We start from the raw sequence: 20,074 nt of genomic DNA, 5'->3' as shown, positions 1-20,074 counted from the left end.
ATGGCTCAAGGACTTGCGGACTGAGAAGGCCCAGACTGAGTTTGAAGGCTGCTCTGCCTGTCAATCATAGCTAATTTGCATATCCTTTGCCCCTCCCCTCCTCAGTTTCAAGGTGAAAGGTCAGCCCGTGATGGGACAGATGATCCCCCACAGCTACATGTTACTGGAGGACCTGGTGACTGAAGAGGCTCAGAGTCTGAAGGCTGGTCTGCCTGTCAATCACAGCTAATTTACATATTGTATTCTCCCCCTCTCCAGTTTTAACATAAAAAGGTCAGCCCGTGATGGGACAGATGATCCCCCACAGCTACATGCTGCTGGAGGACCTGGTGACTGAAGAGGCCCAGAGTCTGAAGGCTGTCAATCATAGCTAATTTACATACTGTATGCCCCTCCCCCTCTCCAGTTTCAAGGTGAAAGGTCAGCCTGTGATGGGACAGATGATCCCCCACAGCTACATGTTACTGGAGGACCTGGTGACTGAAGAGGCTCAGAGTCTGAAGGCATGTCTGTCTGTCAATCATAGCTAATTTACATATTGTATGCCCCTCCCCCTCCCCAGTTTTAAGGTGAAAGGTCAGCCCGTGATGGGACAGATGATCCCCCACAGCTACATGCTGCTGGAGGACCTGGTGACTGAGGAGGCCCAGACTGAGTTTAAAGGCAGATCTATCTGTCAATCACAGCTAATTTACATATTCTATGCCCCTGCCCCTCCCCCTCCCCAGTTTCAAGGTGAAAGGTCAGCCTGTGATGGGACAGATGATCCCCCACAGCTACATGCTGCTGGAGGACCTGGTGACTGAGGAGGCCCAGAGTTTGAAGGCAGGTCTGCCTGTCATCAGACACAGCCGACTGCTGCAGCTGGTGAAGGATGCCAACCTGCAGCTGGATGAAGAGGAACTCTCACAGGTAGGGCCTCCCCAAGACAAGTCTTTGGTCTTTGGAATTTTGTGTATTGATGGCTTCTTAATTTGGTGACTTGAAAAACCCACCCCCTTATTTGGTGACTTGAAAAACTACCCCCTTGGTATAAAACCTGGTTCTGCCAGATCTTTCCTTAGTCACTGACGAAAGATAGCGGATGCTGTCTGATGAGACATCTGACTGTTTCGAAATTTTATCCAGGTGCTTGAGTAACTATTTTTGGCACCCCCTTAAACTCTATCAAGATAGAAACTTGTATTGGGGTTAGATGTTTTGTGGTTTTAGTGGAAAGCAAGTTTCAGAAGCTAAACGTAACTTGGAGAAGACACAGGTCACCAACTTGTCCGTAGAATGGTTTAAAGGTTAAGAGTTTGAATCCCAGCTGCTTTTGCTTACTCGACATTCCCGCTACTTGAAGGCGTTGCAGTCCTTAGGATGGAACGTTAAGCAGTGTTCCACTGTTCACTGTGCTTGTCAAGTCAAGTCAAGTCAAGTCAAAGCCTTTATTTTACTTCGAAGTGCTTGTTTGGCCAATAAGAGCTTGAAGAATTTCCATGGTACAAGGAACCTGTAAAGACAGTACTGTAAATGCAGAAACGTTTGCAGTGGTCATATTTTGCGATAGGAGGGAAAATGAGGTTTATACAATGTTTGAAGTTCATATCTGAAACAATTCTGCGATACAGTAGACTTCCAAAAACATATATTCGCAGTGTTTTGATTTCGCGGTGTGTGGCCATCACGAAAACTGGAAAAATCAAACCACCGCAAAAGTTTCTGTACTTACAGTACAATTAGGATCTGGTTTCTCAGTATCACAACCAGTGGAAGAGTAGCTTACTGATGATTAGCTCTTCAGTGAGCTAAACTGGTTCTTTTTTTCACGTTGCCCCTCCAGGCTGTGCGGTTCCTCCACGAGTCAGGTGTCCTGCTGCACTATGACGACCCCGCCCTACAGCTGAAGGACTTGTACTTCATTGACCCTGAGTGGCTCTGTCAGATGATGGCTCAGGTGGGCGGGCAAAATTTAAACTTTCAAGTGTCAAGTTAAAATTCTGAGTATTTACTGGAAGCTGGACGAGGTACAGGTATAACGGTACTACGGCTTAGTACGTAATTGGTCTTGACACTTTCAGAGTTGAATATTAGATGTTACGGCATTTCTTTGAAGCTTCTTTCATGTTTCTTAACCTTTTCTCTGCTGACGGTGGCTTTTGGAACCAAATTTGTATTGTTTACAGGGTTAGGTAGTAGGGAGAAGGTTAATCTTATAGTACATCCACATCAAAGTGGATTTAGATCTATCAGAATTACATGTACAAACATCTTTATTAGCATTTTAGATTTTGATATCTTTTCACATGTATTATCCAGTAATGCTTTGACAGAATGACACATACATGTTTCTTGGAGTGCAGATGTCATGAAAAACACAATGATTGACAGGAAACATAATTTGATTGACGTTTGATTGACACCAGGTGGTGACAGTACGTGAGGGCAACCCCTTCGTCAACAACAAGGGAATCCTGAAGAAGTCTGACGTGCCGAACCTGTTCAAGGGAGGAGCGTTCCCCCCGGAGCTCATCCCACAGTACCTCAGGCTGCTGGAGAAGTATGGCTCACTGATTGATTGACACTTTATGCAAATGACTGTAGACAGTTTATGCAAATGACTTAGAAATGTTGTAGTGAACAGTACTTCTTTTCTGATAACTGCATATTAACTAGAAACTGCCAAATAGCAAAACACACTTTATCAATCATTTTCTGTTCTTTAAGGTGAAAAAGACAAACATGAAAAAACGAACCAATCCTGGCTGTCCATCAAATTGATTAACAGTTTAGCCAATAAGAGAATGGCTGTAGGTTGGCCATATTTTTGGATTTCTACCTAAGGATTTCTGTTTTACATTTTTCTACATTAAATCTTTAATAACTATTATACCAGCAAAACATTTTACCAGCTTGAAGGCAGGAATAGATATGGAATTAGTTCATTTTTTAAGCCATTGAAACATTCAATTTCAAGTTGTCTTTAACAAATATGCATTTTTTTAAAAAGATATGGATTAATTTTTTTTTACTGCAGGTTTGAGATCGCCCTCCCACAGACGGAGGAAGAGCTGCTGATTCCCTGCAGACTGCCGTTCGTCCAACCGCCGATCGACAAGGCGGCGTGGTTCACGGGTCACGTATACCGCCAGTACGTCATGCCGTACATCCCGATTGGCTTCTGGTCGCGACTCATCACCAGACTCATGGTCTTCTCCATGTATGTTAAGGTACGGGGGTCATTCATTGCATTTTTTAATCTTATTTGTGTAATATATCTGAAATGGCTTCATGATACTAGTAGACCAATCCTGATTGTCCATCACAATTAGCAGTTTAACCAATGACTGAATGGCAATTAGTGACTCATCCAATGAGAGAGTGGTTATATGTCCATCAAATATGTACATTTTATATCTTTATTTTGCATTTCTTTGTAACATTTTGACTGAGCCATGGGATCACTAGTTGACATCTTTGTGGTTAGATGAAACAAGTGCAGTTTGAAAGACAATTGCTAGGGGGACTCATTGGAATGACCAATCAAAAAAAAACTACACTCAAGTATCATGTGTCAATCATATAATGACTTTCTTTGTTGGTTTGTTAACTTTTTGCTTCAAAAAGTAAAGAATGACTTTTTCAGGTTCTTTGTGTACAAGCCTTGGCTTGAGGAGAAATGTTTAGAATTTGGATGAAATTTGAAGAATCTTGAATCTTAAAAACTTTGATTATCAACAAAGCTGAGTCAGACATAATCCTGTTTCTGTTTTGCTTAAAATTGGGATAAAATTGGGATCTTGATTACAAAACATGTACTAGTAGTAAGATAGTAAACATTATCCGGTTTCCCTTCTATCTGAAGACTGGCCCCATCACACCAGTCCAGCAGGAGTATTGGCGTGAGGGCATCTACGTGTTCTGGTCCACACAGGAGTACTTCCTGGTGAAAGGCATCAAGGGAGAGAAAAACTCCATGGACATCACTGTACCAGCAACTAGGTTAGTTAACCTGCCATGGTCACTATTGATTTGAAAATTTGATATTTTTTAAACATTTTTTTGTGCCAAAAATCTCTTTAACGATGACAGACAAACATGACTTTCATATACATGAACGTAAAACAAAATATGATATAGGAAACTTAACAGTAATTATTCATCCAGTGGCAAGTTGATGTATCACACTTTTAGCATAGTGCCATTGAAAGTTACTAGTAGAACTTAGAAGGTGAGTTTAAAAATTTTGAATAATCAATCATTTTGTTTAGTCATGATGTTGAATCAAGTGGTATAATTATTAAATTTAAAGGATCTGGACAACATATCTTTATCAAATGATGCGTAACTTTGCCCCTCGCGGCGTCATCTGGGAGTAACTAAGATGAAAATTATGAAGTTGTATTACATCAGAAATGATGTGAAAATCTAGTTCAAAATTCAAAATAGAAAATCTAAGTGAGATACAATGTACCATCAAAACGTTACGTGTATTGCTATTAATTGTGTAACAATTGCACCCCAGACAAGGCAGCCGACTCCTCGGCCACGTTGTTGACCTCGTGGATGACCTCATCGAGGAGTGGTTCCCGGGGCTGTGCGAGATCGACCCGGTGTCCGGACAGACGCTGGTTCAGCGCCAGGTGCCATGCGTGCTGTGCGAGACTGAGCGTCCCAATGTCTTCTCGCTGACGGAGATACTCGTCATGTCCGACAGAGATGACCTTATCTTCTGTCCCAACCACGACATGCCCGTGCCACTGCACAAACTGGTAGGGTTAAAGTTGACACATTTGAAACAAACCAAATAAACCTTGTTTGTTTTCATGGACATGTGCATAATAGTCCAACATTATGTACATGTTGTTTCAAGGCTTCTTGTTGCAATGTCATACGTATACATGGTTAGTTGGCAAGAGCAACATGATAGCACAAACTGGTAAGATGCACTTGACAAATCTGGAACAAATTTTCTAAATCATGATATTTGGTTTTACAACTCCAACATAGGGAAATGTGACATACATTATGTACAGGCATGTAGTTTTTAAGCTTCTTCATGTAATGTTGATGTTCATGTATATTTAGTGTTGATAGTAAGACACTTTAGTAATTGATCTTTGTATAGAGCTATGGAACTGTTTAACTTAACTAAGTTGAATTTATCGAGTCTAACATTCATAGTCTTGTTTACAAGAGGTAACAAATTCAAGCTAAATGTAATTTTCATGTAGCACCATATTGTCAGTTTTAAATGATGCATCTCTTCACTGCATACAATGTACAATGTTAATCTTTTCATTGTTATCAAAATGCTGTAAATATACACACTTGTGTGACCACTAATTTATTCCATAGCCTGATAGCAATGAACAAAGGTGAGAAACTGTCAAACTGATGATGACCTTCCCCCAGGCTCCAGATGTGATGCTCAGTGACCTTGACAGCAGGTACCAGCTGCAGGAGGACAAGTTCAAGTTGGAGCAGATCCCGGAGAACGAGCTCGGCGACGGCAGCTTTGGGAACGTGTACAGGGCCAGCTACAAGAACATGGTAGGTTCCACAAGGTGGTGAACAGATAAATCTATTGTTTCAATCCCAGCTGTAGTCGCTCAATCCACATAGCCTGAGTACCAGCCTCCGTAGTGACCGTTGGCTAAAAAAAATCGCTTGCTAACCACGTGGTTAGCAAGCGATTTTTTTTGAGCCAGTGGTCACTACGGAGGCTGGTACTCAGGCTACACTCCACATGCACGCTACTGGAAAAGGTTACAGTCCTTAAGCCCCCGTCACAAATAAGAAATTCAGCTCGGCCGACGTGTTGGCGAGCTTCAAATGTGCATTTTCGGCCGAAGTACGGTCGACGTCTTGTCGATTACGCGGGCTTCGGGTGATTTTCAGAAATCAAAGTTGATCCAAATATTGGCCTTTTACCAGGTTAGTTGATTCTGACGTCGTCCATGTCCAAGACATCTCATGGGGGATTTTTAGTTTTAGTGTTCGACGGACGTAACTGAGATTCCGGTCGACGCTCGGGCGATTTTGAAGTTCGGCGAGCTTCGAGCGATCTACAAATTCGGCCGACGCTCGCATGAATTGTGACGCCGGCTTTAGGACAGGACGTTAAACTGTGGTCCACTGTTCGTTGTGCTTTAATGTCAAAAAGAGCTAGCCTAAGGGGAATTTCCCTGGTACAATGATACTTTACATTACTTGTAGCATCTGTCTTCTCTGTTCCAACCACTGGAAGAAAAGCTCTTCAGTGAGCTAAACTGGATTGAGATCACTGTCTTTTTTGACTACTGAGACTAGTGAGAGACTTCCACAACTGAATGTATAAGACACAATGTCACATTTTCAACAACTTTCCAGGATGTTGCAGTGAAGGTGTTCAGTAAGGTGGGTGAGGACCACCCCCATCGGATGCTGCGCCAGGAGGTGACCATCCTCACCAGACTTCAGCACATCAGCGTCATCTCGCTATTGGCCGTCGGGATCAGGCCACGCCTACTGGTGCTGGAACTCGCACCCATGGGGTCACTGACCTCACACCTCTGCAAGAAGATGAGCAGAGGTCTGCAGCAGAGGATAGCCATGCAGGTGAGTTAGTTGGTTGGTTGATGGTTAAGGTTAACTACTAGTAGTTAATGATGGTCTGGCTTAATCATTAATGAGTTCGTTAGAACTGGTAGCATGGGGTCACTGACCTCACACCTCTGCAAGAAGATGAGCAGAGGTTTGCAGCAGAGGATAGCCATGCAGGTGGGTTGGTTGGTTGGTTGATAGGTTGATGGTTTGGTTAACTAGTTAATGATGGTTTAGCTTATCATTATGAATGAGTGTGTGTTGGAACTGGCACCCATGGGGTCACTGACCTCCCAACTCTGCAGAAGATAAGCAGAGGTCTACCGCAGAGGATAGCCATGCAGGTGGGTGGGTTGATATGTTGATGGTTTAGGTTAACTAGTTAATGATGGTCTAGCATAATAATCATTAGTGAGTATATGTTAGAGCTGTTACCATGGGGTCACTGACCTCAAAACCTCCAGAGTGAGATGAGAAGAGGTCTACAGCCATGCAGGTGGGTTTGTTGGTTGGTCAATAGCTTAATGGCTGGTAATTTATGGTCAAGTTAATGAGTTAGTTACTTCACAAAAAGTATGTGACTGCTGAGTTAATGAATTTTATTGCAGCCACACTTCCATACTAGGTTTATTGATAGATTGATTGATGGAAAAGATAACTACTTAACTCATTAGTAAGTTGATTGATTTGGTTAGGAATGGGAAGGCTTTACATACATTGTATTTGAAAATTACTAAGTCAAACCCAGTTAACCATTTCCTGATGATTTCATAAGTTTCATGTGTGTAACATGTAATGGAGAAGTACATATTAAATAATTATATTTAATTTGTAGTGTTGCAATTGTTGACTGAGGATTTTGATGTATTTTAATAGATTGCAGAGGGCCTGATGTTCCTACACACCAACATGATCATCTACCGAGACCTGAAACCAGACAATATCCTCATCTTCTCCATCGCACAGAACAGTCCTGTAAGTCTCAGACTCTAATTAATTAATAACTGATCTGTCAAGCTCTGTTTCATAGCGCAGTCTTAATAAGCATGGGCTGTTATTAAGGGTTAGCCAGAACAGGTAGGTTTTGTCCTGTTCAGGGCTGATCCCTACTCTTTGTAAACTTTGTATCTCATCATCTAAGCTGATGAACCCCCTTAAGACATTGCACACCAGTTCTGTACAGTAGCTATAAGCTGCAGAGGCCAGACCAATAGGATTTTGATCCACTCACACATCTACTCGTCTCCCCTACTGTCACCACTTTTTGGTGGTCCCCTTGGATAATTCTTCCCATTGACAGTCGTTAAGAATCCTGTCTATGGGGAGCACCTGTCCACATAGACCAGATTTTATCGGTCCCTTGAGTGGTCTTCTTGGGCAGTTTTGACTGTAATGCTACAATGTGTAATCTACTATTTGTTTATAACAAATGCACTATTTGATTACATTTTTCTTTGAATTCATGGTGGCTTTTCCCTTGTGTGTCATTTCAGGTCAATGCCAAGATTTCGGACTACGGGATCTCCAAGTTTGCGACCCTGTTGGGTCTGACCGCTCCCGAGGGCACGCCGGGTTACCGGGCTCCAGAAGTGGCGCGTGGGGACACGGCTTACAACAACAAGGTGGGAGTATGGGTAGAGAAGGATAGCAAAGAAATTCAAAGTAATTTAGCATTTGGACAGTCTTGAGTTTTAGAAATGAATAGAGTTCAACTTGGTAATTAAAGTAATTATAGAAGTGTAGGCTGGGATACTTTTCAAGCAGATGTTTCTGAAAGTTCTCTTCCAGAACATTAGTAGTGGTCTCCGAGAAAAGCTGTCTAGTCAGGAAACGTTGCAATTTTCTACACAAACATCTGCTTGGAGATTAGTGTAGGATGTAAAGAATTATCTTGATTCCCCCCTATTTGATTTCCAAATGGAATAAGAATATTGAGGCTGTATAATGCAACTGCTGGCTAGTCCAGGTTCAAGGTCAAGTTGCCAATACAATTACGTTCTTCAATTCAGAAAAACATTATCAGCCAAACCAGAACACTCTCCTCTGGTCTTGTCTATGGCTTTAAGGGTCACATGGACAGAGCACAGTCATGAAGTTGACTAATTATGTTAATTGTTTGCATTAGGTCCACAAAATATGCAACTGATATATTCTTAAGTTTATTATCCAGTCTGAGAACCTCCACCATGTGAATAGTAACCCTAGTTAACTGTGTATCCAGGTGGACCTGTTCTCCTTCGGTATCCTGCTGTTTGAGCTGGTGACTGGCAGGAAGCCGTTTGAGGACCTGCACTTCAGGGGGGAGCTGGACGAGGCCATCATCAAGGTATCTGACTGTTCTTTATCAATAGATTAGTCAACAATAACGGTCTATCAGCATGAAATGTCAGCTTTGTCTTTCATGGAAAAGCTTGTCACACCTATGCCCTAGTCTCTACCAGACTAACTACTCCAGGGTTTCACGGGCGAAATGTGATCTTCACTGTGAACTGACTCTACCTGCTAATTATTCCCTTTTCTGCTGAATTCTACGATTCATACGTCCGTAAGAGGGCCTGGTGGAGGCTACCTACGCCCTACATGTACTTCGGTTAATTTGAATGTTGTTTGAAACTGTAAAAAAGGCCTTTACTGTCGCGGTACAACTGAAGAACCTTGAGATAAGGTTTATAACACTGATTTGATTTCATGTATTAGGCTGTATAAAATTAAAAAGACATACGGCCACTGAAGCTTAATATGTCTTTCTTTGTTTTGATACCATATATGAATTGAATGGGATGGCAAAACAGTAACTGTTCTTGAAGTTGTATAAGCTCACTACATTGTATAACAATCGAAATTATTGTTGGGATATTGCAAGAACAACTGTTAGCTTGGTCACTGTAACTGTGATATATGTACTGAATCAGATGTATTTTGTACCTTTTCCATCCCCCCTCCCAGGGCAGACCGCTGGACCCCATCACGAGTTGCGGCAGCGCCCCCTGGCCTGACGTGCAGGACCTGATCACCCACTGCATGCAGCAGATCCCTGACGACAGGCCCACGGCAGCCGAGGTGTTCACACGACTCAGCAGCGGGGAACTGTTGTGTCTGAGGAGGAACGTCCCACTGGGAAAGGGCCTGTCTCCCGAGTGTATCGCCATCAGGGTAAGTGTACATGTACAATGTACATGACTTTGTATGTTCCATAACTTCCTGTTTTTTCTCAGTCAGCTCAATTGTTACTGTCTACCTCAGTTCACTGGAAAGCTAGTCTGTCCCATACATTATGTTCAGCAGTGCTGTAAGGCTTAAAGGCACTTAAAGCATTTTATGAGGCTTGAAAACTGGAAATATTCTATTTGCTGTAATCTTTATGAAATTGATATTTAATGCTACTGTTTACCACATTTACATGCAGATTTCTTATCAAAAGTGCTCAAAAGCATCACAAAAATAAGCTACATGGTGATCTTTTAGTTTCGCGCGCCTACTGTAGATACGATACCATAGCCCCACCCACCTCCATCAAAACGTAGAAATGCAATATTAAAACATAAAAATGCAACTATTTGACGCGGACATACAGTCACTCTCTCATTGGTTGAACCGCTAATTGTGATGGACACTCAGGATCAGTGTATTAGGGCTTGGATTTTCTATCAGTTCTCACCACACAAGGACATCGTATCTCTGCTCCTTTAATGTCGATATGTAATGGTATAGTGTTACTGAAACATACTATGTGTAGGAATGACTAGAAATTGGAGTTTCTTTATTCAAATTTCAAGCCTCATAAAATGCTCTGGATGCCTTTAATGTCAGACATAACCATCTTTGAATAGTTTCATCATGTTGCTAAGTCACTGAATAAAGAGAGTCTTTGAACAAAACCTTGACCATTTTTCAACTGACTGGTTCACATTGCACTGCAGGTCATATAGATGTCCCTGCTTACAGATGCAGTCCTTGATTTAGTTGCAATGGAAAGAACAGTTATGGAAGGTGTCGAGAATTTTTGAACTAAATTTCTACTTTTGTGTCCATATCAGCAATATTTATTACCTCTTTGTTAGGAGGGAAAAATTTTGAACTTACACTGCACCTGCATTTGGGAATACAGTAACTACTAGTAGATAAATCTCTCACTGTAACAGCAACTGTGTATCAAAGTTGGCTTACTACAATTCCAAATCAAACAACATGACTCTCAAAGAGGTCTTCTTTTGGAATTTGGTTTGCAAATTGATCTGGTCTTTTAGAAATGATCTACTGATTGTACATTATGGTTGCCCTGAGAACTTTAAGCCAATTCATTGCTTGAAATTGTATCTGCTCTCGGTCAACACAGGCCATGGTGAAACTAATTATGACATCATTTAAGAGTAACACACAGGCACTCATGAACTTCTTTCCAAATAATTGTTATTGTTTATTCAATCATTTAACGTTGGGTAACCTAAATTCGTGGGGTACTTAAAGTCGGGATTTTTCGAAAACGGGGTATTTAGGGATATGTGCTAGATGCAACATAGTAATACCGCTAGAAATGCAAACCTGACAGACTTACGTATTCAGAACACTGTCTGAAAAGCTTCGATAAGCATGGATTATAAGGCGACGAGGTCAAAAACTCTCCGTCCCTTATTGGCACAGTCTGAGGGCTTCGTGGGAGAAGTACACAACATGGTTGTCGGCTGGTTTATAAGAAAAATGTCACATCCGCTTCCTGCTAAACACAACTATTTACAAGACAACTTATTACAATCTCTTTTGCTAACCTACAACTGGATTCTAAGTGTGATTAATCATCAAAACTCCTCTCTGTTGCTACAACCTACGGCACGTGTATTTTCCCGCCGCCATATTGTTAACCAGAATCCTGTTGTCAAGCAGACGACAAAGGTTTGTGAGGAACACTTTTTTGTCTAAATGCTGCGTGTGATAGTGGACTGAGGAAGATATTTTCCTCAAAGTTTGCTCCTAACACAACAAGGAACACATGGACGTAGTAGTATTACCATTGCTACGGCATCCAGCTAACTTGCCATGAATAATGTAACGTTACACGTTGCCCGATGATGACGATGGGCCGACTTTGAGTGAAGTTCTACCGACTCAACACACGGCTTGTTCCCGAACTGGCCTGATGTGTGCGGTACGGCCGTTTTTTCGTGTATTTTTTTTACTTGGACACGTCTATATCCATAGCACTCTCCTCAAGCCAAGGATGGAACGAATAGCTGCTGTATAAAAAGTGATTAGCGGTAAGATATTCAAGACGAATCTTCTCTCCCGAATTAATGTGCCCCCCTGTCCGACAGCACCGTAATTGTGCGTGCGGCGCACGATAGTTTCAAGTTGAAATATTATGGTGTCAGCACGACTAGAGACAAAATCTACCATATATATGATTAGTGCAAAGATAGTACATGATACTGACAGAATAATAGAAAAAAAGGATGTTTTATTGTTCTGCTAGATTGATTTCAGTCAACCATTATCGGAAAAATCCCGAATTTAGGTTACCCAACGTTACAAGTAATGGTAGAGAAAGTATAATAAATGAATAGATTTACATCATGGTAATGTTGAAGTTTGCAACATGAGAAGCAAAATAGTTAACTCAGTAGCTAATCTTTCAAGCCTAGCAATAGAAGTATTTACAACAATATGGCCATGTACAGCATGTAATACAAATATTACTATGTAGCCATATGAAGGCATATCATTTTATTGATGCACCTCAAGACGTCTAAGCTTGATAATGTCAGGAATGAAAAAGTTGAAGAGGAAGTTTGAAGTGCAAATCATCAACACCTATCATAATTGTCATCATGTAATACAAGTATCTTCTGTGCTTTGATGTCTTTGTCTAGACAATCCTCTTCAATGCTTCTTCAAACAATGTAACAGAGAAAGACTACAGTAGCTTAACAATATATAAAATATATAAAAGCTACTTGCGACAGCTACCATTATATCGTTTGCTCATTATATCTTTCTAATAACACTGGAAGGTACAATCATTATGAAATTTTTTTCAAACATTTGTATTTTCAATAATTATAAAATACAGTAAGAGGGAACTTGGTACAATTTGTGCTTCCATCTATTACAAATCCCTGATCTGGTAGAGTATGTTCTGTTTACATTTGCAATTCTCTTAGAATACTGTTAGGCCACACCATTTTAATTTCTTGGTTACCGGAATTTTAAAAAAATGCTAGATTGGAAAATCAACATGAAAACAGAATCTCAGAGGAAAGTTTGTACTTTGGTGCACACAATTTCAGGGAGTGAACAGGGTCAGGTGCAAGTTTTCATCCTAGCCTTCTGTTTTCATGATTTTGTTGCTAAAATTAAAAAAAAAATCCGTTAACCAAAGAATTGAATTGGTGTGGCCTTATGAAAATACATGACATGCAGTTTGCAAAGAAATATATTCAGAACTTCATGATGGTAGACAAGGATATAGTTACCGAAGGGAAAATGAAAAGGGCCCCTGGCTAGATGGCTTGCAACAAAAATACTGTTAGTATCTTACCATTCCAATCCACACATAGGCATACAATGGCACATGTCTCAGCACTTAAGGTGAAGCAAGACTTGAACAATCAGATTGCTTTGTTGTCCTTACTGCACAAAAGGTAGTTCTGACTATTCTGCTTGTGATGTACTATCCTCTTTTCAGACATTCTGTAACAGAGTTCAGTGTTGCAGTATGCTATACTTTTTCTCCTAGGACCTTTGTTACTCTGGGTAGGAGGATGACCTCCTGACGGGAGTATTAGAAATTTGTTTCATCTTTGCAGCTAGAACTCACAATCCTGTGTACTTACTATGAATACTTCACAGAGAATTGTGTCCTACGAACTTGTGTTACTGTTTTTTTTTCAAGAAAGAAGAGAACAGACGATATGGCATCAATCTGATATTTATCAAATTTCTCACATGGTTTTTGCTGGCAAATGCAGTCTTTGTTTTTGTTGCTGTTTTGGAATCTGGAACCATAGAAAGAATGATACTGTGTCAAACAGTATTTTTGCATTATTTTTGTCAAGAATTAGCTTCTTCAAGATCAGAAGTACTTCTGCAGGTTTTCCCTCTCAGTCCAGTCACTGTTGAGGATGGCTTCATATACACACGGGAGAAGGTTTGGAAACCACTCGAGTACGTCTGTGACTTTGAAACGTGTCTTTAACTTGTCTGGTAAGTCCTTCTTGTGCTGCTTGAAGTTCCGGATGAAACGAAGAAGGTCTCCTGGCTCGTTGTGGTAATTATGAGTTCGCCACTTTTGCATCTCTTTCAGCAGGTCTTGGTTCACTTGTTCAGTCCAGTTCTTCTTGGAAATCTTTGCCCTGCACTTATTGATGCTTCGAAGGACAGCAGAAGACTTATCATGATGCTCAACTTCACGTTCGTTTCCCACATCATCAAGAAACTGCAGTCTCTTGTCAGTGTCCCAAAAAAAGGGGTGATTCAGGACCATTCTTAATGTTAGCCTTTTGTTATGATCACCCTTTAGCATCAATTCCAGCATGTTAGATGCTACTGGGTCCCTGACATTGTACAAGTCGTAACGTCCCTGCATGATCTTCATGATGCATTGCTCCTCATTCCTCTCACCAAAGCAGTTACCAAATGGGTGTTTACCATCAGTTAGTATAAAGTGTATGATCAATGCAGCAGCAAAAATGTCAGATCCCTTGCACCACATTGCATAATGACCTGCCATTGTTTCCACGGCCTGCCAACAAGATTCTGTCCTCACAGACTGAACAGTGTCATTGTTACTCAGTTTACAACTGTTATAGAACCCCGTCAGTAGAACACTGCCATGTACATTGATTTTGATGTTGTTTGGGTAGAGCCCCCTATGTAGGATGCCATGTGAATGTACTTGCTGTAATGCCTTTAAGATCTGAATGATTATCGCCTTTTTTCGTCCTTCCTTCTGTTTCTGTTTTTTCAAGACGTATTTCATATAATCTGGGAGTGTGTACTCCCAGAGCTCCGTAGCAAGGTGCTCCTCTGTCTCATCCACTGTGTAGTACATGTACTTAATGATGTTTTCCCCCTGAACTTGTCGAAGTATTTTGTACTCATTCTCCATTACATTGAGATGCTCCCTCGGATTCCTACGGACCATCTTGACTGCCACCTCTGTTCCTTCAAACTCTCCATCTTGCTGCTTTATGCCCAGGAATGTGATGAACTCGTAGGTTTGGTCCTTGTCCATTGCAAACACTTTCCCTTGTTCAATTTTAAACTCTGTGCTGTATTGTAAGGGACCAACACTTTTACACTGAGCAGGGTTCATATTGGCCATCTTTGAAGCCCACCTCTCGCTTTCAGGCCAATATGGCAATTTTAAGCTTCCTGTCTTCTCTGTAGTGCCAGTAGATTCTGCCCTTCCTACAGCTGTCTTCTTGTCTCCACCTATAGCTATGGCACCTGTTGATTCCAGTATGCTCTCAGGGCTTGCTCCTGGATTTTTACTATGCTCTTTTGTTCCCCCCAAATATGTGCCATTCTGGGTCTTTTCAATCTTCTTTTGGGGTACAGAAAGACCAGCTCGAGTGTTGCTCTTCCTGCACATGCCTTTGTTGGTGTGGTTTTAGGCTTTTCCAGCTTGGTTTTAGGCTTTGCCATATCAGCATAAGTTTGTTTTACTCCTTGTCTTGTCGGGTTTTGAAGTGGTTTAGGTGCTGTTAATTGTGTTTGGGCTGTCAGACTCTGATTTATACTCAGTGTTGTCAACTTCTGCAGGAGGCCTTGCAGGTTTTTATCCAAAGATTTTTTAAATTTTGTTGATGGAGGCTCTGATTGGGCCAGTTCTGCAAACTGCTGAAAATCAAAACTGAACTGTTCCATATCCGCGTGGCACCGACTGATATACTGACTGGTTTGTTGGATTTCTGTGCAAAAATCCTCCCAAGGTTTACTGCGTAGGGCACAAGTCAACTCATGAATCTTGAAAGTAACATTGTCCTTAAAATCTGTTGTAACAGTTGGAGGATTACTCTGCAGTCCTGAAGTGGACTCTTGCTTGTCATAAAGTTTTTTTGCTTTTGATTTAGAATTAGATGCCATATTGTCTGGATTGTACTTTTTTAATCTTTCCTTAGACTTGACTGTTGGGATTAGTTCTTAAGTCAATTTGGGCACAATTTGAGAAATGTTCAAGTTTTACTCAGGTCTAAAGAAACAAAACTGATAAGAAATATTGGATCAGGTCCCTTTGAGTTTAGAAAGGCACAATGGATTTTGTCTGTTCAGAAAGTATAATTTGAATGTGAGTTGGAACAAGGGAGGCAATGAATACCTTATCTAACTTAGACTTATTCCTATTGGTAAAAAGACTGTGTGTCAGGGCTACAAGCTATTATAAAGGGCTATCCCTTGCGATGAAGGCTATAAACTAAACTTACAGATTAGTAATGTAGCTATAGAATCAAAAGCAAAATTGTCAACTCTCTGTCTACCAAAACAGACTACTACTGTAGTATCTAGAGTCAAGTTAATGTGACATGTCACTGTATGGCTACACCTAGACTGAAATTGATATGGTTAATTAGGCCAAATTTAAAATGATGTCACAAATTGATGGCTGGAGTTTGGTCTTCAAGGAGGAAGTGTCAATGCACATGCAGACAGACGATGAGTGCAGATATCAACAGCGAGATGACTGTATGGAAGACTCTCTGGCATCTGGAAGTTTTTGATTATTTTACTGTAATTAGTAATTAGTTTTTCTTAGTGAATAGCGAGACTCAGATCCTTGGTTCCAGGTAAAGTAGTTTTCAGGTGCAGAGGATAGCAGCATGAGAAGCTCATGGTGACAGGCGGACAGCAGTTCTCACTCTTTTGAATAGCAGCAGGTTGAAGATTTGACTATTATAAGCCACCTGAAAGACAAAAAATATCCATTGTGACTGAAAACTGTATACGCCCACCTAAGAATCGTATGTTTGCCTTGCCTCAGTTCCAAGTGTAATTTTTCTAAGGCTGCACTAAGTTACATGAACAGTCAAACCTGGTTAGGCGACCACCTGCCCAAGTTAACCGCTGTTTCTAGGTCCCTTGAAATTTCCCCATAGACACAAGCATTATGCATGACCACCTGACTAAAGCGACCACCTCCAGCACAGTTTGGCAATTGCATGTTACACTTTCATTGCCTAAAATGACAGTGATTTGCCATCATATGGCCACTCTACAAGTGGGAAATTGTGCTGAAATTTGTCAATTTTGTTTTTATTACCTTTAATTTTGTTGCGTTCCTGAAAGCAGGCAGCAAAATGTACAGCTGCATTAGCTAGCAATCAAGCAAGCAGTGATTAGAAATTAAAGTTTGAAAGATAAATGGAAAGAGAGTATAAAATTACAATATCATCGCTGCATAACTATAGCATTTTAGAAATGCTGTCAACTTGTGTGCAGTTTCTCATTTCAAACCAATTGAGATGGCACATGATCACAACAAATTCATTTTTCAGTTGTATTTGTAATTCATAAACTTTAAGAATACAAGAAATGGATTGCGATTACTACCAATTCTTTTTTTCCAACGGCATGCAGGTATTACCTTGTGATCAAACTAGAAAATATCATTTGCCGTCATCATGTAATAGTTGATGCCACGTGTGTATTTTGTTGTGTCCCCATTCTTAAATTGTATTTTCCCACATCATTGCTTTGAAATTCATGGTGCTTGTTTCTAATTAAAAGTAATTTGTCACCTTAAAAAGTTTTAACAAGTTGAATGTTAGTGCGTCGTATGTTAAGAACATTTTGAGAACAGCAACATGTTATAAATTACTTATTAATAATAGTTACATGAAGGGAATCGGCTTCAAAGTGAACAAACTTGAAAACCAAAGGTCAACATCAAAACTGGAAACAAACGATGAAAGAAATAATCTTACAATAGGAACTAGGAAGATCAATCTGCAAGAGAAACATTTAAAGCATTTGCCTAAGTTTTGTTTGAGAATATTGTTGAGTGCCTTGCCTTGAGGTAAATAATTTGCAGCCGGGTAACTTGTTACGGGTTTGCGGAATCGATGGGGTGGGCTAGTGGGGTGGCCTAGTGGGGTGGGCTACCTCAGCATTCTATCCTTTCTGGGCCTCAAGGCTATTCATGGGGGTTTAGCATCAAATGGAATACCCCTGAGGAAAAGATGGGTCACTCTGTGGGTGGGCTGGAAGGAATGCAACTGATCAAATTGCTTTGGGGATGCTACAGTGGGGGTGGAGGCGGGCAATGAGCATACATTTACATCTTGCAGGAGTTAGTTATCCCCAGTATTAGATTTTTAAACATGGAGGACCATATTCCCTGTTCCTTTACTGCTCATGATCAGTCAGGCCAACAGGGCAGTAGCATTGTGGCTACAGGAAAGAAATGAGCAACAAAAGCAACACTATATATTGTACAAACACACACACAACATTCCAACCTGCACTCATGCACACTGACACACATAACCACAAATACATTGTACATTGTACTAGTATACAAGCACATGCATTCAGGTACATTCTAGTCTAAATGTGAGACATATGTTTTGAATTTTGTCAAACAAAGGCTCTATTATTTCCTAGCTGCCCTATCCAACTTCCAGTTTATTTCCCCTTGTACATTTTCCCTTATGATTTCATACTATTGTATACTGAGTACTTAGAAGTTTCTTTATGATAAATGGCTTTTCTACCAGTCTTGGTGGAGTTCATTGCTGCCACCAACCTCCCCCCCACCTGCCATATGATCAGCTGTTGCCTTCCCTCTAGCCCACCCACAACTTGACCCAGTTTCTCTTCAAGAAAATTCCATAAGAGGCCAAATCCCCATGCATAGCCTTCTGAGCCCCAGAGAGGGTAGAATGCTGAGGTAGCCCACCCCACTAGCCCACCCCAGTAGACCACCCCATCGATTCCGCAAACCCACTTGTAACAACATTTCTATGTCGACCACCTGTCTCCAGCAACCGCTTGTACTCAGTCTCTTGACTGGTTGCCTTAGACAGGTCTCACTGTAATCAATTACTAGTTGGTTTCAACTCATTGCAGAAAAGTGCTCTAATCACAGATGGCATTGTCCTAATTTGGGTGGCCAATGTTCTCTTCTGTCTGATTTACATGTTTCACAAAAATGAAATCCACAACATATGTAACAAGGGTATTATGTCTCCTTGATTACACAAAAGTGTTCCAATTTGCATAAATTATATCATCAATGTTCCTCTCCACCCAAGTTACTTTTTGAGGATGAAATCATTGTTGATAAACACAAAGGAATCATAAACTTTCCTCATTAATTATGGATATCAAAACTTCAAAGGTCCCTACAAACGTGAAATCACGACAGTCTCGTTTGTTCTTCTGGAGTTGTTCATTTTCAAAGTGTCATGGCTGCCCCCCTCCCCTCTCAGCCCTCTGACCTTCCGAGCTTTGCACGCTGGGTTGCGTGGCGATGGAAATCCGATGAAGGTGCGCAGCCGAAGTCCTGGGTTTCTCAGCTTTACTCTAGCAGTAATCTGAGACACGAGATTTTCAAAGCCTTCACCTTCCACGTCTGAAAAGGAGCTGACAGGATTCGTCTCCGCTCCTGACCCAAGATGGGGAATATGAACTCACAAAATAAACACGTGACATTAACACGTGACTTTAACGGGTGACCTATGACCTTGTAGCGCGGGAAAGTTGCAAAACAAGTTGATTCTGTATCATTCTGTTTCTTTATATCTGAAAAGTGTGCTACATAATCGGCATGGCTTTACCAGACAAGGCAAGTTGAAATTCTACCTGGTCTTTTGCTTCAAAACACCTGTATGCCTACTATTGACTTTTGTAAGATGAGACACCTGTGTGAAGAATTTGCATGCTAACCATAACACAGACCATTGATCATGACAGACAAAAGACCTGACTTACAAGCAGAACAGCTGACAAAGGTGTTATTTTGGGTGCAGGCAAGCATTACGCTTTGTCTCAAGCATTACACTTGGGCTTCAATGACAGAGAGACAGCATATAAACAAGGACAAAAAATATACATTGCAGCCCCTTCATATTGGCAATCTGCCCAGTACTACTAATATGTAGATATTAAATAATTTGTGTGAATGTTAAGTAAACTTTGATTTCCTAACTTTGCATGCTTGTATTTGACTCCGCACTGTTGGTAATTGAAGAAGTGGGCTTAGCTACATGTATAGAGACAGGTATTTTTTTTTTGTCAGTATATAGAATATTATTAAGTGCATCAGCCAGTTGATGCCAAAAGTTTTCTTCAGTTTTTACCAAGTTTCATCATAATATAATATTATAATTTTACCATACATTCATGCCAGGGTTTGGAACAATTAATAAGATTTATATTCTTGCTTGTCTGCCCCTCACCTACAAATGTAGTGTGCTCACCTAATTAAATTTTACTCCCCATACTATAAGATTTTAAGTGGTCCGTTTTAGCACAGCTGTGATTTTTTTAAACAGATCTTTAGAGAGGGACGGGG

At 40.8% G+C, this 20,074-nt stretch overlaps 1 protein-coding gene across 1 annotated transcript in view; it reads left to right on the top strand.

Annotated features, from left to right (window-relative positions):
- Nucleotides 1-20,074, top strand: part of LOC136435897 (leucine-rich repeat serine/threonine-protein kinase 2-like) — a 59,397-nt gene that overhangs the window by 30,529 nt on the left and 8,794 nt on the right. The window contains exons 30-41 of the mRNA XM_066429609.1: nt 729-912; nt 1,826-1,939; nt 2,409-2,542; nt 3,020-3,212; nt 3,848-3,984; nt 4,508-4,754; nt 5,398-5,535; nt 6,355-6,582; nt 7,444-7,542; nt 8,061-8,189; nt 8,789-8,893; nt 9,514-9,720. Coding sequence (XP_066285706.1) covers nt 729-912; nt 1,826-1,939; nt 2,409-2,542; nt 3,020-3,212; nt 3,848-3,984; nt 4,508-4,754; nt 5,398-5,535; nt 6,355-6,582; nt 7,444-7,542; nt 8,061-8,189; nt 8,789-8,893; nt 9,514-9,720 — 1,915 coding nt within the window. The remainder of the gene's footprint in view (nt 1-728; nt 913-1,825; nt 1,940-2,408; nt 2,543-3,019; nt 3,213-3,847; nt 3,985-4,507; nt 4,755-5,397; nt 5,536-6,354; nt 6,583-7,443; nt 7,543-8,060; nt 8,190-8,788; nt 8,894-9,513; nt 9,721-20,074) is intronic.

The sequence above is a fragment of the Branchiostoma lanceolatum genome, chromosome 5, assembly GCF_035083965.1.
Source record: "Branchiostoma lanceolatum isolate klBraLanc5 chromosome 5, klBraLanc5.hap2, whole genome shotgun sequence".
Lineage (NCBI taxonomy): Eukaryota > Metazoa > Chordata > Leptocardii > Amphioxiformes > Branchiostomatidae > Branchiostoma > Branchiostoma lanceolatum.
Note: the sequence above shows the minus strand (reverse complement) of the source record. Positions and strands in the feature narration are given on the sequence as shown.